This window comes from Oncorhynchus kisutch, linkage group LG8, assembly GCF_002021735.2.
Source record: "Oncorhynchus kisutch isolate 150728-3 linkage group LG8, Okis_V2, whole genome shotgun sequence".
Classification (NCBI taxonomy): Eukaryota; Metazoa; Chordata; class Actinopteri; order Salmoniformes; family Salmonidae; genus Oncorhynchus; species Oncorhynchus kisutch.
In genome coordinates, this window is record NC_034181.2 from 64,715,644 (window position 1) to 64,738,565 (window position 22,922).

The window sequence follows — 22,922 nt, forward strand, 5'->3', positions numbered from 1 at the left end:
CGATTCGGCACACACACAGACAGCCAGATTGGCCTAGGCTACTATACATCTCTTTCGTGCCACAGCTCCACCAGAGTGGAATAGGCTATTTGAAAAGATTTGGGTCTTCTAAATATATTCTGTCAATGTCATGATACTTTTGACTGCTGAATACCAACACTCAATCACTTAGATGTATTTTCAGGTTCTTGAAGCAACTGCTTTCTATATGTCTCGATCTGGTGTTCTCTCAGTCTCCCGTGTTTTGCTCCGCACAGACCTGTCAAGTTTAAGCGGGCGAGCAATGGATTATGGTCATTGTAGTTAATTACCACAATTTCTGCACTGAACTATGTAGAATATTGGCCTGTTGGAAACTACAACTCCTTATTACATCACACAGTTTAGGCTTCAGATTTATCTCTACAGAACCTACTCATCTTGCTCACAGAAAAAAAATGTAATAAATGGAATTCAAATAATTGGACAATAACAGAGTTTTGTTAAAAATCGCTCAGTGCTACTCGTCCCAAACTGAGGGCTATGCCAAAAACGTGGACATTGAGTAACATAACCCACAAACTGGCCACATGTTTTTCTGTGAAAGCATGGAGTGCTAAATGTAAAATAAAATCCATAGTGGGCTGTTGAGGAGAGAGAAAGTAGGAACATACTGTATAACAGAGGAAGAAGAAAATGTCCATGTGTATCCACTTGGCATTAAAAAGGCAGAGTAGTTTAGCCTCCATGAGGGGAGAAGGGCATATGTGAACGTAAACAAATGTTAAAAATTATGCAGCGATCACATCTTTAAGAAATTGTGCTGATTTTGCTTGTTCTAATTAAATGGCTCAAGTAGTGACTGGAATCTGTCCAAAAATATGGGGACATTAGGTTCTTCGCAGGACAGCGGCATTCAGGAGGCGCCTCGCTCTCCTCGCTGTTGCCCGTGGGACAAGAGCAACCTAGAGTATTGAAATCATTTAGTATGTCCAAGTAAACAAACACGCAGGCGGGCAGGCCCCATTGGCCATGTGCTTGCCGGAGTACGCTGTTGAACTGTGGGAGGTTGCCTGGGCCTGTGAGTTTACTGCTACTGTTGCCCTGGGTATTGACTTCCAGATCTCTCCAGACAAGCAAATATTTGGTCACAATGAGTGCAATGATTTGTGCACAATGGTAACAGGCCCCATGTCTCGAGTCAAGTCGCCCTCGGAGGAGAGGAGGGTAGAGAAAGAGAGTAATGAGAGTGACAGAGAGAAAGAGGGATGCAACTCCCTAATGCAACCAAAGAAAGAAAGATGGGGACACCGAGCAGAGGGAGCAATAACAGGCTGGACATAGCTGAGGATTCTGGGAGGTGGGTAGGAATGTTCCAATTAGTGGAGGCGGAAGGGGTTGAAACAAACTCTTAAATAAACAATCATTATGCATTTGTTAACACAGGAAATGCCAATATTAGATCGGCACACTCCAGAAGAACATGCGTCCTGGGAACATGGGAAGATGTCTCAACTGTCAGTACGATACGGCAACAGAACATTTCACAGTGCAAAATAACTTGGGCATCTCTGTCAGCGGAGAGGATAAGCGGAGAGGATAAAAATATATATATATATATATTTTTTTTTTAAAGGATCAAACCTGTCCCGGCAGGTCAGCACTGAGAAAGGATTAACCAGGGGAATACTGCACAACCTGTACAAATGACACATTAACTCCAAAATGTTCAAGAAGAGCTACCAGGGAGAGCTCCCTTAGTGAACAGAGCGCTCCAACAGTATGATTGGTTGTAGCACAGTAGCTTAACAAGCCCATTTTCCATTGCAGACAAAATAACCACTAAAATGGTGCTCACAGTCACAACAGGAAATTATGCAAACCTCTCTACATTTTTGCTTTGTCAGGCAAAGCCCCATGTGTCCATTAGGTCAGCTCAAGTTCTGCGAAGAGAAACAAGAGCCATCTTCAACCTTGGCTTGCAGTATTAAACTCACACCCATCAAACATGCAGACTGAGGTAGGTAGGGAGGTTAATGTGGGGAAGTAAGCAACTCAATACCACTGCTATCACACAGGGTGCGTGAATAAGTCAGTGTTCTCTCAACACGGTCAGTCTCAGGAAAATGTTATGAACTCACCATCTCCACCCCCTGGGGAAACGCTGTGCCATCCCAGTCTTTTTTGGGGAAGCGCTGGATGATCTTCCCACATCCTTCTCCTGCACCTGGAAACCAAACAATGGCAATCAATGGCAGGGAAAACCTGGCATGGCACTGATCTGATGTCAATGTGTCCTCTACCTAAGGAGTACCCTGAATGACATTATATACAAGATTATGGAATTCATCTAGAACAGGGCTCTAGGGCCTATACCACCCACAGGAAGATCCTCTAGTTAACAGACAGATGCATTGTGTACGGTGAATGATGCATGGGTCAAGGTAATGTTCTGTAGAATGGACACTGTACACAAAAAAAAAAAGTCAGCTTTTCACATTGTTAAAAGGACATACTGGTTGTGAATGGCCCTAATAAAACTTTTTCCAAACAGTAGAGGTGTAGGGGGCATTCGAGGACGCACAAATCATTGATGTATGATCACATTTCCAGACTTCCTAATTGGCACAATCGGTTTGGAGCATTCTTACAGGTCCACTGTGATGATTCTCCATGCATTTTCCAGCTTTCTCTTCATGCTGTGGGAACACTTTGACCACAACTTACAAGAGGAAAGCACAGATGAGTAGCACTACAGGGTCATAACGACAGAACATTCATCCTGTGCTTCTCCAGAGGTACTATGTGAGGGACTGTGTTGCTCCTGAGTGCTAACAAATAACCCAAGATTGCCATGTTAAAGGGATACTTCTGGATTTTGGCAATAATGCCCTTTATCTACTTCCTCAGAGTCAGATGAACCCGTGGATACCATTTTTATACGTCTCGGTGTCCAGTATGAAGGAAGTTAGAGGTAGCTTTGCGAGCCAATGCTCAATAGCATTAGCACAATGACTGGAAGTCTATGGGTATCTGCTAGCATGCACATAGAGACATATAAAACGGTATCCACGAGTTGGTATCCGACTCCGGGTGAGTAGATAAAAGGCCTCATTGCAAAAAAATCACACAGTGTACCTTTAAGTGTAAATGGTGAAGCAATCCTACAAGCCAATTGCCAACCCACTCTAAGGGGAAGACAAACAGATAGGCTAAGTTTGTTGCCATATTATTTGCATCTGCACTAGCAGATGCTGAAATAAATTAATAGGCATATTTCCAAATCAGTGAGCATGAGCCAAAGCCCTAATGTAGCCAAGTCGCCATTGAAAAATGCTCCAGTCAAAACAAACTTGAGAGCATCCAGAACCAACGTGCAGGGTGTGTAAATGAGTTCACTTACAGTGAAATTGAATTCAAATGTGACTACCATCGACGGAAGAAACAAACACGAATAGAGGTTAAAAGAATGAAGGCAAAATGCATCAGCAGATCTGGAATCAGTCACGGCCAATAAATAAATTACAGAGTTGGATTAAATCAAGATGTTTCACCGAGAATGTGGCCAAAGATTAAGTGCGAGAAAATGAACCCGGACAGCTAACACAAAGCAAATTACAGAAGTGGGGAGGACATCCATTTGGGAGTGATCCACTCTGACAGCATGATTCAGTGAGATGAGGATGAGTAGCGAAAGAAGGAAAAGGGGAGAGAGCACCCTCCTCCTCCTCAACCCTAGCATCTGTCAGGTAGGTCACCAATCAGACAGCTCATGGAAATATCAGCAAACAAGGGAGGTCAGATCAATAGATTGTGGTGACACAGAGAGATGCAGTACACGGCTGATGTGCTGAACACCGTCATCCCTTTATTATCAGTTCAGTATTCAATGCACGATTGAACAGACACTGCCACAGCATGGACTGCATAGATTCAAAGTGTTGTCTGGTCTATTTTAAGAGCCAACTTATCATGAAAAAGAACACAGGGTCACTGTCTGACTTACATATGGCTGACTTACAATTGTTTTAAGGAATTTTTAAACAAATTGGATGTAATTACTCGTCAACAAAATGCAATGAGTTACAACAGACTGCAATCTATTTAAGGAGGTGATTGTTCTTTCAAATCCTCTTCAATCTGGAAAGCTAAGAAAATGGAAAAATAACCTAATTAAGAAACTTAAAAGAATACCTTTCTTCGGCATGCCAAGAACAGCATCTAGAAATGCTTTCCTTTCCAAAGTGCCATTTGTCAAAGTATTGTCTGACACAATGACATCATTTAGATGTTATTTTAAGCTCTCAGTCACACATCCATGTAGCACACAGTTTTCCTTCCATCACTGTTGAGAACAAACCTATCAATTGAACTCCGGTGCATCCCGTTTCCATGGATCATCCTTGAGATGTTTCTACAACTTGATTGGAGTCCATCTGTTGTAAATTCAATTGATTGGACATGATTTGGAAAGGTACACACCTGTCTATATAAAGGTCCCACAGTTGACAGTGCATGTCAGAGCAAAAACAAAGCCCTGAGGTTGAAGGAATTGTCTGTAGAGTTCCGAGACAGGATTGTGTCCAGGCACAGATCTGGGGAAGGGTACCAATTTATTTTTAAATAAAATAAAATAAAGATAATTTTTCATTATGGGGTATTGTGTGTAGATTGATAGACATTTTAAAATAGGGCTGCAATCTAACAAAATGTTGAAAAAGTCAAGGGGTCTGAATACTTTCTGAAGATGCTGTAAATAAATGTGTGCACAATATTTGAGAGAAATAAGCTTGTTGTGCATATGGAGTATTTTTGAGATCTTTAATTTCAGCTCATTTTACATGTTGCGTTTATATTTTTGTTCAGTATAGTTCAACATATCAATAATGTTCAGTACAGTACACCACTTTACACTTCCCTTCTGTTAAATCCTTCTTCCTTGGGTCTCTTGATTCTGCCTCTTCGACCCTACTCTCTTCCATTTCAGCATCCTATGACTCGCACTGTCCCCTTTCTTTCTGGCCGGCTCCGCCCTCCCCTCCTGCTCCGTGGCTGAGTGACTCATTGCGAACAGGACTGCGGGCAGCTGAGCGAAAATGGAGGAAAACTAAACTTGGATGACCAATCATCCTTTCACTCCCTCCTCTCTACCTTCTCTTCCTCTTTATCTGCTGCTAAAGACACTATCTAGCGTTACATTTCAAGCTTCTGTCTCTAACCCTAGGAAACTCTTCTCCCACCTTCTCCCTCCCCTGGATGACTTTGTCAACCACTTTGAAAAAAAAGGTTGACAACATTCGCTACTCAATCACTCAGCCAATTGAGTCCACTGGTCTCACACAGAACTACCCTACGCCTTGACCACCTCCTCCACGTTCTCTCCACATGACATCCTGCAACTAGTGAGGTCTGGCCGGCCAACAACCTGCCCGCTCGAAGCCTCCTTCCTTTTCCAGACCATCTCTGGTGACCTTCTCCCATTCCTCACTTCCCTCATCAACTCACCTGCCCATTGGCTGAGTCCCCTTTGACTTCAAAATGGCCCGAGATGCTTCCCTCCCCAAAAAAGGTATATAGTCAAAAACTATAGACCTGTATCCATCCCTTCTTTCTTTACTTTCCAAAACACCTGAGCGTGCCGATTCTGACCAACTTTCTCGATATCGCTCTCAGAACAATCTTCTTGACCCTAACCAGTCAAGCTTCAAGACGGGTCACTCAACCGAGGCTGCTCTTCTCTGTGTTACGGAGGCTCTCCACACTGCCAAAGCGGACTCTCTCTCCTCATCCTCCTAGATTTTTCCGCTGCCTTTGACACGTGAACCATCAGATCCTGCTCTCCACCCTCTCAGGGCTGTGCAGTCTTGGATTGCATCCTCCAGGTGACGTGCCGCTCCTTCCAGGTGACGTGGAGAGGATCTGTGCCTGCACTAGAGGTCGACCAAATATGATTTTTCAACGGCAATACCGATTATTGGAGGACCAAAAAGGCCGATACCGATTAATCGTCCGATTTTTTAAAAATGTATTTGTAATAATGACAATTACAACAATACTGAATGAACACTTATTTTAAGTTAATATAATACATAAATAAAATCAATTTAGCCTCAAGTAAATAATGAAATATGTTCAATTTGGTTTAAATAATGCAAAAACAAAGTGCTGGAGAAGAAAGTAAAAGTGCAATATGTGCCATGTAAGAAAGCTAACGTTCCAGTTCCTTGCTCAGAAGATGAGAACATATGAAAGCTGGTGGTTACTTTTAACATGAGTCTTCAATATTCCAGGTAAGAAGTTTTAGGTTGTAGTTATTATAGGAATTGTAGGACTATTTCTCTCTATACCATTTGTATTTCATTAACCTTTGACTATTGGGTGTGCTTATAGGCACTTTAGTATTGCCAGTGTAACAGTATAGCTTCCGTCCCTCTCCTCGCTCCTCCCTGGGTTCGAACCAGCAACACAACAACAACAGCCACCATCGAAGCAGCGTTACCCATGCAGAGCAAGGGGAACAACTACTAGAAGGCTCAGAGCGAGTGATGTTTGAAACACTATTAGCGCGGGCTAACTAGCTGGCCATTTCACTTCGGTTACACCAGCCTGGCCGCTCAAAGACCTCTCCATCACGGTTGACAACTCCACACGGTCGCCCTCCCAGAGGGCAAAGAACCTTGGCGTGACCCTTCACACCCTGTCGTTCTCCGCAAACATCAAAGCAGTGACCCGCTCCTGCAGGTCCATGATCTACAACATCCGTATAGTACAAACGCACCACACAGGAAGTTGCACAGGTTGTAATCCAGGCACTTGTCCTCTCCCGTCTGGACTACTGCAACTCGCTGTTGGCTGGACTCCCCGCTTACGCCATCAAACCCCTGCAACTTATCCAGAACACTGCAGCCTCCCTGGTTTTCAACCTTCAAGTTCTCTCATGTCACCCCAACTCCTCCGCAAACTCCATTGACTTCCAGTCAAAGCTGCAATCCACTACAAGACCATGGTACTTACCTACGGAACAGCAGAGGAACTGCCCCTCCCTACCTTCAGGCTATGCTCAAACCCTACACTCCAACCAGAGTACTCCATTCTGCCACATCAGGTCTCTTGGCCCTCCCACCCCTACAGGAGGGCAGCTCCTGCTCAGCCCAGTCCAAGAACTTCTGTGTCCTGGCACAACAATGGTGGAACTAGCTTTTCCCTGATGCTAGGAGAGCAGAGTCCCTCCCTGCCCATCTTCAGAAAACATCTGAAACCCTACCTCAAACAGCATCTTAAATAATCCTCCTCCTCCTCACCTCGACCCCCCCTTGAAAAAATTCTAACCAGCACTTGCACTTGAGCCCCCCATCCTACCTTTGAGTAGCTTTAAACAGAGTAACCTCACTGACACCTGTTGACGTGTAAGAGTGACATTAAGAGAATTTGCTGACAAGACGGTCTACTGTATATCATGGCACGGTTTCCTTCAAAATAGATCTCTTTCCACAATACACTTTTTATCCCCACATTGACGTCGATTCTGCTTCCTGTAAACATGTCAGCCAACTGGAGAGCGGCAACGCCAAGTATTTTCTCTCCAGATCTATTTTTCAGGAATCTGCTGGCTCACAGAACACGCTAATGGCTATGTTGGTCACTGAAATTGTAACCAGCAGTAAAACACTGTCACTAAACCTCTTATTACAAGAAAAATTAAATGACAGCCTAGCATTTTCTTTTACAGTACCTAAAGTACCATGAAGACTTGCCCTAAACTACTGTCTAAAACACACATCTTAAGTACCATACTTTGTTTCATCATGGTGGAGCAGCAGTCCATGAGTCAGGCAGGTCATGTAGAGGGGAGCATGAATCCAATAGGAGGGACTCCTACACCTAATCACCAGTCTCATTTGGCTGCTGCCCTCATGTCCTCAGCGGCTCAAGCCAGCTCCCCCTTAATACGCAGACCTCTGTCAGGGCTTTGGAGACAGGAGGGGAGTTAATCTTCATGAGGGTTCTGGGCCTGTGTGGTGGGCAGAGTAGGGCCCTGAGGAGCCTGTCCCCTGTCCTGACCATCACATTTCATCAAGTGTCAGCAGTATGTGCCCCTTCCCTGATTGAGATCACATGCTTAGAATTTTTCAGCATTCCAAGCTCTACTTTCTACTCAAGGATGACAATAAATTACAGAATTCCTAACATTCAGTGAGGCTGCACTCTAAACAATTAAAAGCAGTCCACACTGTCAGATATTACCCCCTAGACAACAATAAAGCAGTCGGACGGCTGTGGTTAATAGAAGACAGGCCAGCCTAGAACAGAAACATGCTAATGTCAGGATCCTCTTGTAATAACAGACAGAGAAGAATTCCAAACAACTGGTAGATTTTCCACTCTCTTTTTCACATTGTAAACCTGCTTGGGGGTCATGACAAAAAAAATAAACAAGTGAATAACATTTAGTTTATAGAAGTGCCGAATAATAATATTGATCACTTTCTGAAGGCCAACTTCTTGGTTTGTTAAGTAACACCTATTCACTCCGTGTTTAACAAGGGTTGCAAAAAACAGGCTTTGTCAAACAACTTTATTTTGGCACTGAGTGTTGATTGAACAGGGCCCTGAACTAACAGTAGCAATACACAAGTGATTTAAGCCTGTGCCTAGCATGTTAGACCACTTGAGAAATCAATATTTTTCTTATTTGTTTTACATTAACAAAATATGTTATGCAGTATAAAAAAGGTTCAAAGATATCATTCAAAAAAACGTGTAAAATTTACAGACACAAAGCAAATGTCTAACGCACAGAGCCAAACTCTGTAAAATAAACCATTAAACAATGTTTTTCCCTGAATACTCCACATAGGTCTCCTGTGTGTCCTAAAAACCTGTTTTTAGTAGACTCAAGTGTTAATGAGTTGGCCAGGGTATTTCCACAGTAGAGTAATGACCAGAATAAGATAGAGGTTATCACTGGGTCTGCTGAGTGTTTACTACACCTAGCCTGTTAGTGCAACACACATTATCAGAGCTGGAGGTTCCTGCTGCATGCATTCCACAGCTAAAACTCATTTTTACAATTTTGGCATGTAGTAAGATACACAGAAAATGTGACTGTACAACACATTTGGGACAAGAGACAAGTGCGCTGAGAGTACACTTGCATCACAACAGCGTCAATGAAAACATGCTCAAATGAAAAAAACACCAAAAGAGACAAAAGAAAAATGAGGGCAAAGACAATGCCCTAGACATTCATCATTGATTGATTTTGTTTCCAAAACAACCACAGGATGGTCGTTGGTCTCTCTTGCTATACTCGCTCTTGATTAGAGCAGGTGTTTCTTCTACTGGGAAAAGGTTCATCCATCTTCCTGGCCTTTCCCTTCCAGCAGAGCTCCTCCAGAAATTAGCTCTAGAAGGCCTGGGCAGGCCCTAGGCCGACTGCTAGCCTCCAGCTTTCGTCATCTCCACGTAAGCTCCTAACCTGCATCTGGCCCAGTGTGTGGACAGGTGTGCCGGTTGGACGGAGACAGGTTGGCAGGTGCTACCAACTCTGTTTTCCTCCGTTCCACAAGAATTGTTTGATTAAAATCCCCCACTGCTGCTCCACGTACTGAAACCCAGTTAGTGCCTAATGCTATTTTTTAAGCTAGAGTTATTACGTAAAGCCCCTCATCACTCCAACAATCTGTCCAAAAGCTTTCCACCGCCCCCATCCTAGAACTAAACACACTGGACTGGATGTTCCAAAGTGAAGATACGCAAAGGAATATGCCGTGGTTTGCATGGGAAAGGGTATCAAAGATGATCAAATTAATGATGTCATAGAGATCCAATTCCAGGAAGCATTCCAGTGTCTGAAAGCAGCTGCAGAACTAGGAAAATATTTGGAATGATAAGGCATCAGGGCATCACAGGAAAAGATGGACCAAAATGCACATCAACCATCAAAATAATATGGGTCAAATGAATTAAGAGCCGTGGAAGGTTAACCATACAGCCACTGACGTACCTAGCACACATCATTTGTGAACTTGTCCTTTATGGATGACAAATGGTGGCCATAACATTTGGCTAAGTAAGTGGTTTTGTTTGAGTTTCATTTCCCTAAAAGAGCAAGGCATTCAAACCTCTGGCATCCATTACAACTAGTCTAATAGCTATGATCTTTATGGGAACATTGACAGATATCTGATTACAGAGATTAGGCAGTTACTGATTAGGGAGTGGGACTTGCCATGGCTTCCTTTGCAATCCTTCCTACAGTACCACACGTGTGACAATCAGCAACCTACTCTTCCTTTTCCATCATACAATACGCAAATGTTTTTCCTAACTGATTACTTGACTTACATAAATACTTGAATGGAATGTTTATCTTAATGGAAAACAGAATCTCCATCTAGATAGCTGCTCTGAAGGAGTGTAGTCGGTGGAGTTTCCCTGGACAAGCTTTGGCTATCACCCCTCCTGCACTCTCCACTCTGATGAAGAAAGGAAGGAACTCCTCCATTGTGGGTCAGGATGCCTCACCACAAAGCGCAAAACCAAACGGGAAGCTGCCCAAAGTGCATCAGCCAATCAATGGAGGCAACAGATCCCTGGTGTTCAATAACATAGGAGACATTTCCACATCTGACATCTTGTAAATTCTACAACCACCACAACCGGAGTCTCTCTATTGGCCAAAAGCAGAAGTAGAATGAAAGATACGGACTTACTCTTCTGAATTGGCGCATCACAAATTCCTATAAAATATGATTGAAATAATATTAGGTAAAGATAGTCATAACACTAAGGCCTTGCATAAGCTACTAGAACTGTAACAAGAATTAGGGCTGGCACAATTACTGTATAAGTGGTAAACTCATAGGTTCACTTGCAATGACTACCTGGGATACAATCATTTTCATGGCAATGTAGAATCTTCATTCAAATTATGTGGCTCTGGCAAAGGAATGTAATTTTTGTAATGTCAGCTAAATCAAAAATCACAGCACATATTGATGGGTAAATTTCCTGCTTTGCGCCTGTGGGTACACTGGCAATGGCCGCCATTCTACCCATTAATAATAATCATTTATTCAACTTTTATAGCATTATTCAGTCAAATAAAAAAATCTAAGCCCTTAAAGCAACAACAAAAAATGACTAATTTAGAAAAACAACATTCATGAGAAGGGTGGTCATGAGAGGGTAAGGAAAGTTAATAGCTTGAGGGGTCATCGGAGGAAAGTCGTCATAAGAGGGAGAGCAAGCAAAGCTGGTCTGTGTCATCAAGGTGTCTTGCTGTCCCTGCCGTCTGTGTGGCTTCTCCATAGCAGGACTCGGATGATGTTTGAGCTCAGCCACTGCAGTTCATGGACTCCAGATTAGGTGCAGTTAGCTACTCCTTCACTGCTACCAAAATGAAGCTACAGGAGTCACGTGGTGCCAGAAAGCACACCACATTTCAATAATAACTCAAAAGTAGCATTGTAACGTAGTCCTCCCTGCGATGCTCATCACCCCACACCTCTGCTGTGACATCTTGCTTTCAAGGCTTCGACCATCCTCAACCTCCGGACACTGGCTGGCATTTGAATCAAAACAATAGCCAGCTATCATTAACTAGCCAAACAAATGACTTGCCAGCTTCAGTCTTGAAACTCTGTGGTGGAATCTGATCATATTAGTTAGCTATATCCCTTCTTAAAGCAAAAAGTTTGCTCTGACTCAATACATGTATTAGCTAGTTAGCCAGCTAACTAGAGATTACCGGCTAACAAGATTTAGGCTAATGCTAAATGATAAACTAGCTGTTTGCATATGTAAGAAACAAACTAATAGTGTAATTACAGAAAGCTAGTGGAATTATATTAAGCAGCAAAGTGAAAACAGCATGGTTGTCATCAACATTGTTGCATGTGCTGCATTGACCATGCAGACTGAACGCAAGTGTCTCGTGGTCCAGGAACAACAAACAGGGCGGGGCTAAGTCTGTGTGGAAAGCGGCATCGAGAGAGTGGAGAGCGATGACTCAAGTAGCGAAGTAAACGGAAAGGCTCCAAGATGGCAGCTTGAACGCATGCTTCCTACCAAGCTCTGCATAACAACTTTTGAAAGATAGTGAAGTGTATTATTTTGAACTACAAAACTAATACTTTGCTTGCTAAAAAACACCACGTTTAAGATTATATTTTTCAAAATGTCACAGCACGCTGACAGAAAGAGAAATCTTATGGCTAACTCCTCAGCTAGCAATGCTCAGGCATCATCCAATGTCATTACACAGGAGGCGAATGCTTTGATTGACAACTGCCACAACTATACTGGTCTGACAGACTCTATGACACTTACCGTGTCAGACGAGGATTTTCCTTCTTTGCCTATAACCTCAAGCAAACCTCCAGCTTCCAAGAAAGGCATGTTTGAACTGGGCCCAGATGCCACTGCCAATAAGGATGTTATCCACTCTTTCCAGGCTCATCAATGCAAGGTCCGATGCCATAGAGAAAATGGTTGGCGACAACGCTAGGGGGTTAAGAAATAATGTACAGCGCAAAGCATTATTTTTATTTGCCAAACAGATTTGTTTTTTTCAAGTCTCATTCAGTTGCTACCGACGTCAACCTCTGGAGATCTCAGTGGGGTATTGATGTAAGGCTCTCTCATGGTTCTGAATGCTCTGCTGGAGTTATCACTCTAAAGAATCATTTCAATGGAAGTATTTTGCACTCAAGAGTGACCCTTTTGGTCACTTTCTTTGTCTTGTTTTCAACTGTACCTAAATCATCATTATTATTACCAACATCTATGGTTACAATTCCAAACTTGAAAATGATCACTTACTTGAATCTTTAGAAAAGCGTATTCTCCATTGGCTACCAAGTTCCCTAATGCTTTGCTTATTGTAGGTGGGGATTTTAATATTTCTCCAAATAATTTAACTTATTGATGGCCTCCGGGACAGTCCACTTCTATGAATACAAGTTTGAGGCAGTTTGTGGAAAGGCTTGGTATTATAGATATTTGGAGCATGGTAATGAGTAATGTTTCCTAATGACACGTCTTAATAATAAGGCACGCTCCAGACAATCACGCATAGATTTTTGGCTGGTGCCTAAATGTTTTGATAAACAGGGTATTTCTGTTAACATCCTGGCCACTGATCATAGAGCTATTTATATTGACATTAAACTTTGTATCTCTAATGATGGACTTGGCAGAGCATCCTACTGGAAGCTTAATAGCTCTATATTAAAAACATGAGTTGGTCAAGATGGAGATAAACAATTTAATTACACACTTTTGGAACAAAGCTATAAATTACAATTCATACAGTAATAACTGGGAGCTTTTTAAATATGAGGTTGGAAAATATTTAAGAAAATATGATAATATGGGAGTATTCTTGCCAAGACAAAGAAAGCTGAAGAAGAAAGTGCAATTACAAAGATCACCTGTCTTGTTCAAAAGCCTGCTTAAAAAGTCTCTCAGAGGAGGACAAATCTGTTCTCTTTGAGCTACAAAACAAGTTGGATGATATGTATAAACCGAAAGCAGAGGGAGCCTTTGTCAGATCTAGGAAGAAGTGGCTAGAGGAGGGTGAACAAAATTAATCTTATTTTTCAGGTTAGAAAAATACCACTAAAAATAATACAATTCAACAATTAAATATGAATGGTCTCAAACTTTAGTTGCAACTTCGACAGGAATTTATATAGTTAAGTATTGTGAGGTTTCCTCAACTCTTTTTTTTGACTCTGGGGGATGTGAAATCAATTGGGGAGGCTGAGAGGGAACAGTGTGATGACCTTATTATAGAGATAATTTATTCTATTGAACACCTTCAAAATAATACGTCTCCTGGGACTGATGGTATACCTGCTGAGTTAAAAAAAAAACATTTTCTCAACTGTTGGCCCCTTTTCTGTTGGAGGTCTTTTCTGAAAGCATTGTAAATAATGCTCTCCCTCACAGTTTGACTCAAGGTCTGATTACAGACCTAAGCCCAAGAAAAACTTGCTTCTACTCGATAATTGGCGTCCAATCTGTCTGCTCAATAATGACTACAAAATGTTAGCCTCTATATTTACAAAAATAATGAAGGCAGTAATTGGACTCAATTATAGAAGAGACACAAATCAGGCTTCATGAGGAATAGACATATCTAATCATATCTGACTGGTGTTAGACCTTATTGACTATTCTAATTGAATCTTCGATGATAGTATTGTCGTCTTAGACTTTTATAAAGCCTTCGATACAGTGGAACATGAGTTTCCAATTTTCTCCCTTGAGAAGTTTAGGAGGCCTGGGCAGGCCCTAGATTTGATTTGAAAAGAGGAACTAGGCAAGGTTGCCCATTGTCGCCTTACCTCTTCCTGCTTGCAACCCAACTTCTTACAAGTGCTTTTAAATCCAGTGATATAAAAAGGGATCTCTAATGCTGACAGAGATATTATCATAAGTCAACTTGCAGATGACACAACCCTTTTTTGAAAGATGCTGACCAGATTCCTAGAGCATCTGGTCTTTTCCTAAACCTTAATAAGTGTGAATTGTTTGCTGGTAAAGACTGTGTGATACACTCTATATGCAATATTCGAGTCAAGGAAAAAGTAACATACCTTGGGATTACCATATCTAAGGATCAACAGGAAAGATGCTTATTGAATTGTATACCTATTATTGAAAAAACAAAAAGAAGTTGAACCATTGGTTGCAGAGGGATTTATCCTTGAAAGGTTGAGTATTGCTTTCTAAAGCTGAAGGTATCTCCAGACTTACTTATGCAGCCCAGTCCCTATATCTTGACAACAAAATAGGTAAAGCGGTTGACCAGGTGCTTTTCATCTGGAAAAATCGTACACATTATATTAGGAAATCTGTTGTTATGAACTCACGAATATGGTGGTCTCAATTGTTTTGATTTTTTGAATAATACTTATGATAAATTGGGCAAAACATTTTTTAAAGAATCCTACTTCAATTTGGAATTTCATCCCTCATTATATCTTCTCCCGTTTTGTTGGCCTCAATTTCCTGTTACTTTGTAACTATGATATTGATAAGATTCCTGCAAAATGACCTGCTTTTCACAGACAAGTATTCTTAGCGTGGTTGTTAATATATAAACCATTTTTCCCCACGTATTTCATTTGGAACAATAAGGACATTTTGTATAGAAACAAGACTTTATTTTTGAAAAACTGGTTCAATAATCATATCCTACTGGTGAGTCAACTTTTTAATGCAGAAGGATTGTTACTCAATTATGAGGAATTTTTATCTCATTACAATATCCCTGTAACACCTAGAGAGTTCACCATAGTTTTTGATACTATTCCATCTGGAACTCTCATGTTATTTAGAGGTGTAGCCAGACCTCACCCTCTTGACATACCCTCGCTTAATCCAGTTGACTCTCCAATAGGAAAACCCCTCAGAACAACAGATCTATACGTGCATTATTTCAAAGGGATATTGTATCCATTCCTTATGTCTCAAGTTACTGGAATATATTGGTCACCAATCTGTTGGAAAAAAGTATATTTGTGTGGTAATAACCACTTGCTTGTTAACAAGGTCAAGAAAAAGCTCTTTCAGAATGATCCATAAGTATTACCCTGCGAATCATTACCTGAAGAAAGTCAAAAAAGACATTAACATTGATTGTACTTTTAGTTTTGAGCATCCAGAAACCATTTCACATTTATTTTGGAATTGTCTATATGTAAAACAATTATGGAAAGATATTCACAGTCTTATAATTGTTAATATTCTTGATGACTTTAGTTTTTTTATGGGAGAATGTGCTGCTCGGTTTCCTTAACCATAATAAAGAAAAACAATTTTACCTCAAATCTAATTGTGCTAATGGCAGAATGTCATATTCATAAATGTAAATTCGCTAATAAAAAAACACTGTTTTCTAAAAGGAATTCGAGCAGTACATTAAGACCATTCTACATTCTTCTAATAAGAAAGCTGTTAATCAATTAGAGGTCGACCGATTAATTAGGGCTGATTTCAAGTTTTCATAATCGGAAATCGGTATTTTTATTTTATTTACACCTTCATTTAACTAGGCAAGTCAGTTAAGAACACATTCTTATTTTCAATGATGGCCTCGGAACAGTGGGTTAACTGCCTTGTTTAGGGGCAGAACGACAGATTTTTACCTTGTCAGCTCAGAGATTCAATCTTGCAACCTTACGGTTAACTAGTCCAACGCTCTAACCACCTGCCTCACGAGGAGCCTGCCTGTTACGCGAATGCAGTAAGAATGTTTCACTTCTCTTGCAACAGAGTCAGGGTATATGCAGCAGTTTGGGCCGCCTGGCTCGTTGCGAACTGTGTGAACTTCTTCCTAACAAAGACAGCCAACTTTGCCAAACGGGGGATGATTTAACAAAAGCGCATTTGCAAAAAATGCACAATCGTTGCACGACTATACCTAACCATAAACACCAATGCCTTTCTTAAAATCAATATACAGAAGTATATATTTTTTAAAACTGCATATATAGCTAAAAGAAATCCAGGTTAGCAGGCAATATTAACCAGGTCAAATTGTGTCACTTCTCTTGCGTTCACTGCACGCAGAGTCAGGGTATATGCAACAGTTTGGGCCACCTGGCTCGTTGCGAACTAATTTGCCAGAATTTTACGTAATTATGACATAACATTGAAGGTTGTGCAATGTAACAGGAATATTTAGATTTAGGGATGCCACCGGTTAGATAAAATACAGAACGGTTCCATATTTCACTAAAAGAATAAACATTTTGTTTTCAAAATGATAGTTTCCGGATTCTACCATATTAATGACCTACGGCTTGTATTTCGGTGTGTTATGTTATAATTAAGTCTATGATTTGATAGAGCTGTCTGACTGAGCGATGGTAGGCAAGCTAATAAGCATTCATTCAAACAGCACTTTCGTGCGTTTTGCCAGCAGCTCTTCACAATGTTTCAAGCCTATCAACTCCCAAGATTAGGCTGGTGTAACCAATGTGAAATGGCTAGCTAGTCAGCGGGGTGCGCGCTAATAGCGTTTCAAACATCACTCGCTCTGAGACTTGGAGTAGTTGTTCCCCTTGCTCTGCATAGATAACGCTGCTTCGAGGGTGGCTATTGTCGATGTGTTCCTGGTTTGAGCCCAGGCAGGAGCGAGGAGAGGGACGGAAGCTATACTGTTACACTGGCAATACTAAAGTGCCTATAAGCACATCCAATAGTCAAAGGTTAATGAAATACAAATGGTATAGAGATAATAAGTACAACCTAAAACTTCTTACCTGGGAATATTGAAGACTCATGTTAAAAGGAACCACCAGCTTTCATATGTTCTCATCTTCTGAGCAAGGAACGTAAACGTTAGCTTTCTTACATGGCACATATTGCACTTTTACTTTCTTCTCCAACACTTGGTTTTTGCATTATTTATTTGAGGCTAAATTTATTTTATTGTTGTATTATATTATGTTAAAATAAATGTTCATTCAGTATTGTTGTAATTGTCATTATTACAAATAAATACAAAATAAATAAAAAATTATAAATAAAATATCGGCCGATTAATCGGTATCGGCTTTTTTTTGGTCCTCCAATAATCGGTATCGGTATTGAAAAATCATAATCGGTTGACCTCTACAATCAATATGTATGCATATTTTAAGGTCTTCGTATAATCTGTAATTTGTTGTACCCCTAGCATATGTTATCATTGTCTGTTTGTGTACTTCGTTTGTATAGCGAACTATAAAAATGGACGTTACACACACACAACGTACCACATTTACCAAATCTAACATTCAAATACCGTTATAGAAGGTAAAGTAAAAGCAGTATATCGTTCAAAAATACGATCCTGTAAAGTAGTGACACGCGACATAAGCCTTGTTTTATGAAACGAGGCGATCAACTGTTTATACAGTATAGCGGCTATTTCAAAATACCAACGTTATGATTTAAAACGGGGGCAGCCCCGCCTCACAGGGGGTGCGTACTATGTCATTGCTTATAAACTACAGCATACATTAAAGATGCACTATGCAAAAATCACTTACATTTCCTGGTTGTAAAAAGTTTAATAGTTTGTGACAAAACAAACAAGTATAGTGCAGAGAATCATTATACCATCTAAACCGCTGTGAAATACACTACATACAGTACCAGTCAAAAGTTTGGACACCTACTCATTCAAGGTTTTGTCTTTATTTTGCCATTTTCTACATTGTAGAATAATAGTGAAGACAACAAAAGCATGGGGGAAAAAAACACATATGGAATCATGTAGTAACCAAAAGTGTTAAATAAAAACACATTTCCTATTTGAGATTCTTCAAAGTAGCCACCCTTTGCCTTGATGACAGCTTTGCACACTCTTGACATTCTATCATCCAGCTTCACCTGGAATGCTTTTCCAACAGTCTTGAAGGAGTTCATACATATGCTGAACACTTGTTGGCAGCTTTTCCTTCACTCTGCAGTCTAACTCATCCCAAACCATCTCAATTGGGTTGAGGTTGGGTGATTGTGGAGGCCAGGTCATCTGATGCAGCACTCCATCACTCTCCTTAGTCAAATAGCCCTTACACAGTCTGAAGGTAATAATAAATTGCAGACAGCATCACCAGCAAAGCACCCCCACAGAAATCACACCTCCATGCTTCACAGTGGGAACCACAAATGTGGATATCATCCGTTCACCTACTCTGCGTCTCACAAAGACATGACTGTTGGAAACAAAAATCTCAAATTTGGATTCAACAGACCAAAAGGACAGATTTCCACTGGTCTAATGTCCATTGCTCATGTCCCTTGGCCAAAGCAGGTCTCTTATTCTTATTGGTGTCCTTTAGTAGTAGTTTCTTTGTAGCAATTTGACCATGAAGGACTGATTCACGCAGTCTCCTCTGAACAGTTGATGTTGACATGTCTGTTACTTGAAGCATTTATTTGGGCTGCAATCTGAGGTGCAGTTAACTCAAATGAACGTATCCTCTGCAGCAGAGGTAACTCGGTCTTCCTTTCCTGTGGCGGTCCTCATGAGAGCCAGTTTCATTATAGCGCTTGATGGTTTTTGTGACGTCACTTGAAGAAGTTCTTGAAATTATCTAGATTAACTGACCTCCATGTCTTAAAGTAATGATGGACTGTTGTTTCTCTTTGCTTATTTGAGCTGTTCTTGCCATAATATGGACTTGTTTTTTTTACCAAATAGGGCTATAATCTGTATACCACCCCTACCTTGTCACAACACAACTGATTGGCTCAAACGCATTAAAGGAAATAAATTCCACTAATGAACTTTTAACAAGGCACACCTGTTACTTGAAATCCATTCCAGGTGACTACCTCATGAAGCTGGTTGAGAGAATGCCAAGAGTGTGCAAAGCTGGCATCAATGCAAAGGGTGGCTACTTTGAAGAATCTCAAATACATTTAGATTTGTTTAACACTTTTTTGGTTACTATATGATTTCATGTGTTATTTCATAGTTTTGATGTCTTCACTATTATTCTACAAAATGTAGAAAATAGTACAAATAAAGAAAAAAACCTGGAACGAGTGTCCTAACTTGACTGGTACTTTATGTATGTACGCACACAAAAGTATGTGGACACCCCTTCAAATGAGTGAATTTGGATGTTTCAGCCACACCCGTTGCTGACAGGTGTATAAATTCAAGCACAATCAAATTTACTTATAAAGCCCTTTTTACATCAGCCGATGTCACAAAGTGCTGTACAAAAACCCAGTCTAAAACCCCAAACAGCAAGCAATGCAGAAGCACGGTGGCTAGGAAAAACTCCCTAGAAAAGGTCAGAACCTAGGAAGAAACCTAGAGAGGAACCAGGCTGATGGGTGGCCAGTCCACTTCTGGCTGTGCCGGGTGGAGATTATAACAGAACATAGCCAAGATGTTCAAACGTTAATAGATGACCAGCAGGGTCAGATAATCACAGTGGTTGTAAAGGGTGCAACAGGTCAGCACCTCAGGAGTAAATGTCAGTTGGCTTTTCATAGCCGATCATTCAGAGTTAAAGACATCAGGTGCGGTAGAGAGAGTCCAAAACAGCAGGTCCGGGACAAGGTAGCACGTCCAGTAAACAGGTCAGGGTTCCATAGCCGCAGGCAGACAGCCATGCAATCTCCATAGACAAACATTGTCAGTAGAATGGCCTTACTGAAGAGCTCAGTGACTTTCAACATGGCACCATCATAGGATGCAACCTATCCAACAAGTCAGTTCATTAAATTTCTGCCCTGCTAGAGCTGCCCCGGTCCACTGTAAGTGCTGTTCTTGTGAAGTGGAAATGTTGAGGAGCAACAACACTCACAGAACGAGACCACAAAGTGTTGAAGCGGGTAAAATTCATATGTCCTCAGTTGGAACACTCACTCCAAACTGCCTCTGGAAGCAATGTCAGCACAATAACTTTTAGTCAGGAGCTTCATGAAATGGGTTTTCATGGCCGAGCAGCCGCACACAAGCCCAAGATCACCATGCGCAATAGCAAGTGTCGGCTATAGTGGTGTAAATCTCGCCGCCATTGGACTCTGGAGCAGTGGAAACACGTTCTCTGGAGTGATGAATCACGCTCAATCATCTGGCAGTCCAACGGACAAATCTGGGTTTGGCGGATGCCAGGAGAACGCTACATGCTCGAATGCAAAGTCCCAACTGTAAAGTTTGGTGGAGGAGGAATAATGGTCTGGGGCTGTTTTTCATGGTTCGGGATAGGCCCATTAGTTACAGTTAGGGGAAATCTTTATTTTATTTTATTTAATTTTACCTTTATTTAACCAGGCAAGTCAGTTAAGAACAAATTCTTATTTTCAATGACTGCCTGTGGGTTAACTGTGGGTTAACTGCCTGTTCAGGGGCAGAATGACAGATTTGTACCTTGTCAGCTCGGGGGTTTGAACTTGCAACCTTCCGGTTACTAGTCCAACGCTCTAACCACTAGGCTACCCTGCTGCCCCGCTACAGCATACAATGACATTGTAGACAATTCTGTGCTTCCAACTTAAAATGGCAACAGTTTGGGGAAGGCCTTTTCCTGTTTCAGCATGACAATGTCCCCATGCACAAAGCGAGGTCCATACAGAAATGGTTTGTTGCGATCGGTGTGGAAGAACTTGACTGGCCTGACCTCAACCTCATCGAACACCTTTGCGATGAATTGAAACGCGGACTGCGAGCCAGGCCTAAATCGCCCAACATCAATACGTGACATGACAAATGCTCGTGGTTGAATGGAAGCAAGTCCCCGCAGCAATGTTCCATCATCTAGTGGAAAGCCTTCCCAGAAGAGTGTAGGCTGTTACAACAGCAAAGGGGGGACCAACTCCATCTTAATGATTTTGGAATGAGATGCTCAACGAGCATGTGTCCACATACCTTTGGTCATGTCGTGTACATTTTCAATAACCCAAAATATTGTATTTTCAGCTGGTGTACAACACCGAAAGACGCAAAAATTAAACTTAAGAACGGGAAACATAGAAATAGCACACATAGAAGAGACCTACCTTCAATGAGAAATAAATATTAGTTATAGATCTGTCAATTAGAATTTTTATACTTTGAACTTAAGTATAAGAAACCTTAGATTTGTCAAATTATATCAAGATCAGGGCTCCAACTATGCATTTGGTTTGCTGACTTGTGGCTAGATGTCAAGATCAAGCTTCTTGGTTACAGCAGAGACATTCACTCATCTTCTGGATCAAGATCCCAGTTGCCTAAATTGTTTTGTACGTAAAAAATATTTTTATTTGTAATAATATAATTTATTTTTGCAGAAATAGCAACCTTGTGTGCACATTCGGTAATAGCGTATATCCCGGTATGGTACAGAAATAGTATGAAAATCTGGATACCGCCCAACCCTAGTGTGTAAGTAAGTGTACATCACTAGGTAGATGCCTAGTGACAGCTGTTCAACAGTCTGCTTGGCCTAGTAAAATAAGCTGTTTTTTAGGCTCTAGGTCTTTAACTGCTGCCGTTAGCCATAGCACCGGAGAAAAGCAGTATGTTTACCTCTGCCATGTGCAATTGCATTACTCTGATCGAGAGTAGAATTCAAATTCCTTATTTTAATTACATTTATATATTTAAATGATATTATTCGAATAGTAAAATAATTTAAAATGCCCATCCCCACCATCATGGTAACGTAATGAAAGTATAAGACAATAATTGGTGAGAATTTCAACGACAAAAGCATTACACTGCAGCAAAAAGGTTCATGTGACAGGATCCTTCATTTGCGGTCAAACCTCTGCAATGTCAGAAAAGTATTATCGTTACCAATGCTACAGGGTTGTAATAAAAAGTGTGGACAGTTAAGGAACAATATGTTTTTTTAACATAGCCTATTACAGTGTGTAGGCCTACAAATCCTTGGCCAAGTGGATAATCCTGGCCTGAGTCACTAGTCATAAAAGCAAAGTGTTTGATGTAATATGCCAACTCTTTTCCTATGTACTTTGAAAACAGCTGGTAAACATTTCCTCTACACCTTTGGATGTCCCTGGTAAAACAGTCAAATAACACCCTCCAATGATTCATGATTCATAATTTCAGCAATAACACCTGTCAACACCTGAGATGCATGTTTTGTACTAACACAACGTTTGACCAGCAGGAAACATGGAATGCCAGTCTCTCAAACCATGTGTAAAAATATCCTGTTTGTACATCTGCAGAGTGGAGCTTGATCTGATAACATCTGTACTGTATGCAGAAAAATGTTGATTTAATGTAGGCTACTAGGCTATTATGTCATCCCTGAGTAACTAGAGGACTAATCAAAAATCTATAGCTAGTTCTTATCTCCCATCCTGTAAACAAAACTTTCACCCTAAATAAATAAGTAAAGGATGAAGCGGCTCTAATCTGAAGACATTTTTTTAAGCCTTTGCTTGTAGCCTACACAAACTGTAACTGT

The 22,922-nt window shown here is 40.9% G+C and overlaps 1 protein-coding gene across 1 annotated transcript in view; it reads right to left on the reverse strand.

Moving 5' to 3' along the window:
• LOC109895262 (myotubularin-related protein 13) overlaps window positions 1-22,922 on the reverse strand; it is a 130,221-nt gene that overhangs the window by 93,162 nt on the left and 14,137 nt on the right. Inside the window, exon 2 of the mRNA XM_031829446.1 lies at window positions 2,121-2,206. Coding sequence (XP_031685306.1) covers window positions 2,121-2,206 — 86 coding nt within the window. The remainder of the gene's footprint in view (window positions 1-2,120; window positions 2,207-22,922) is intronic.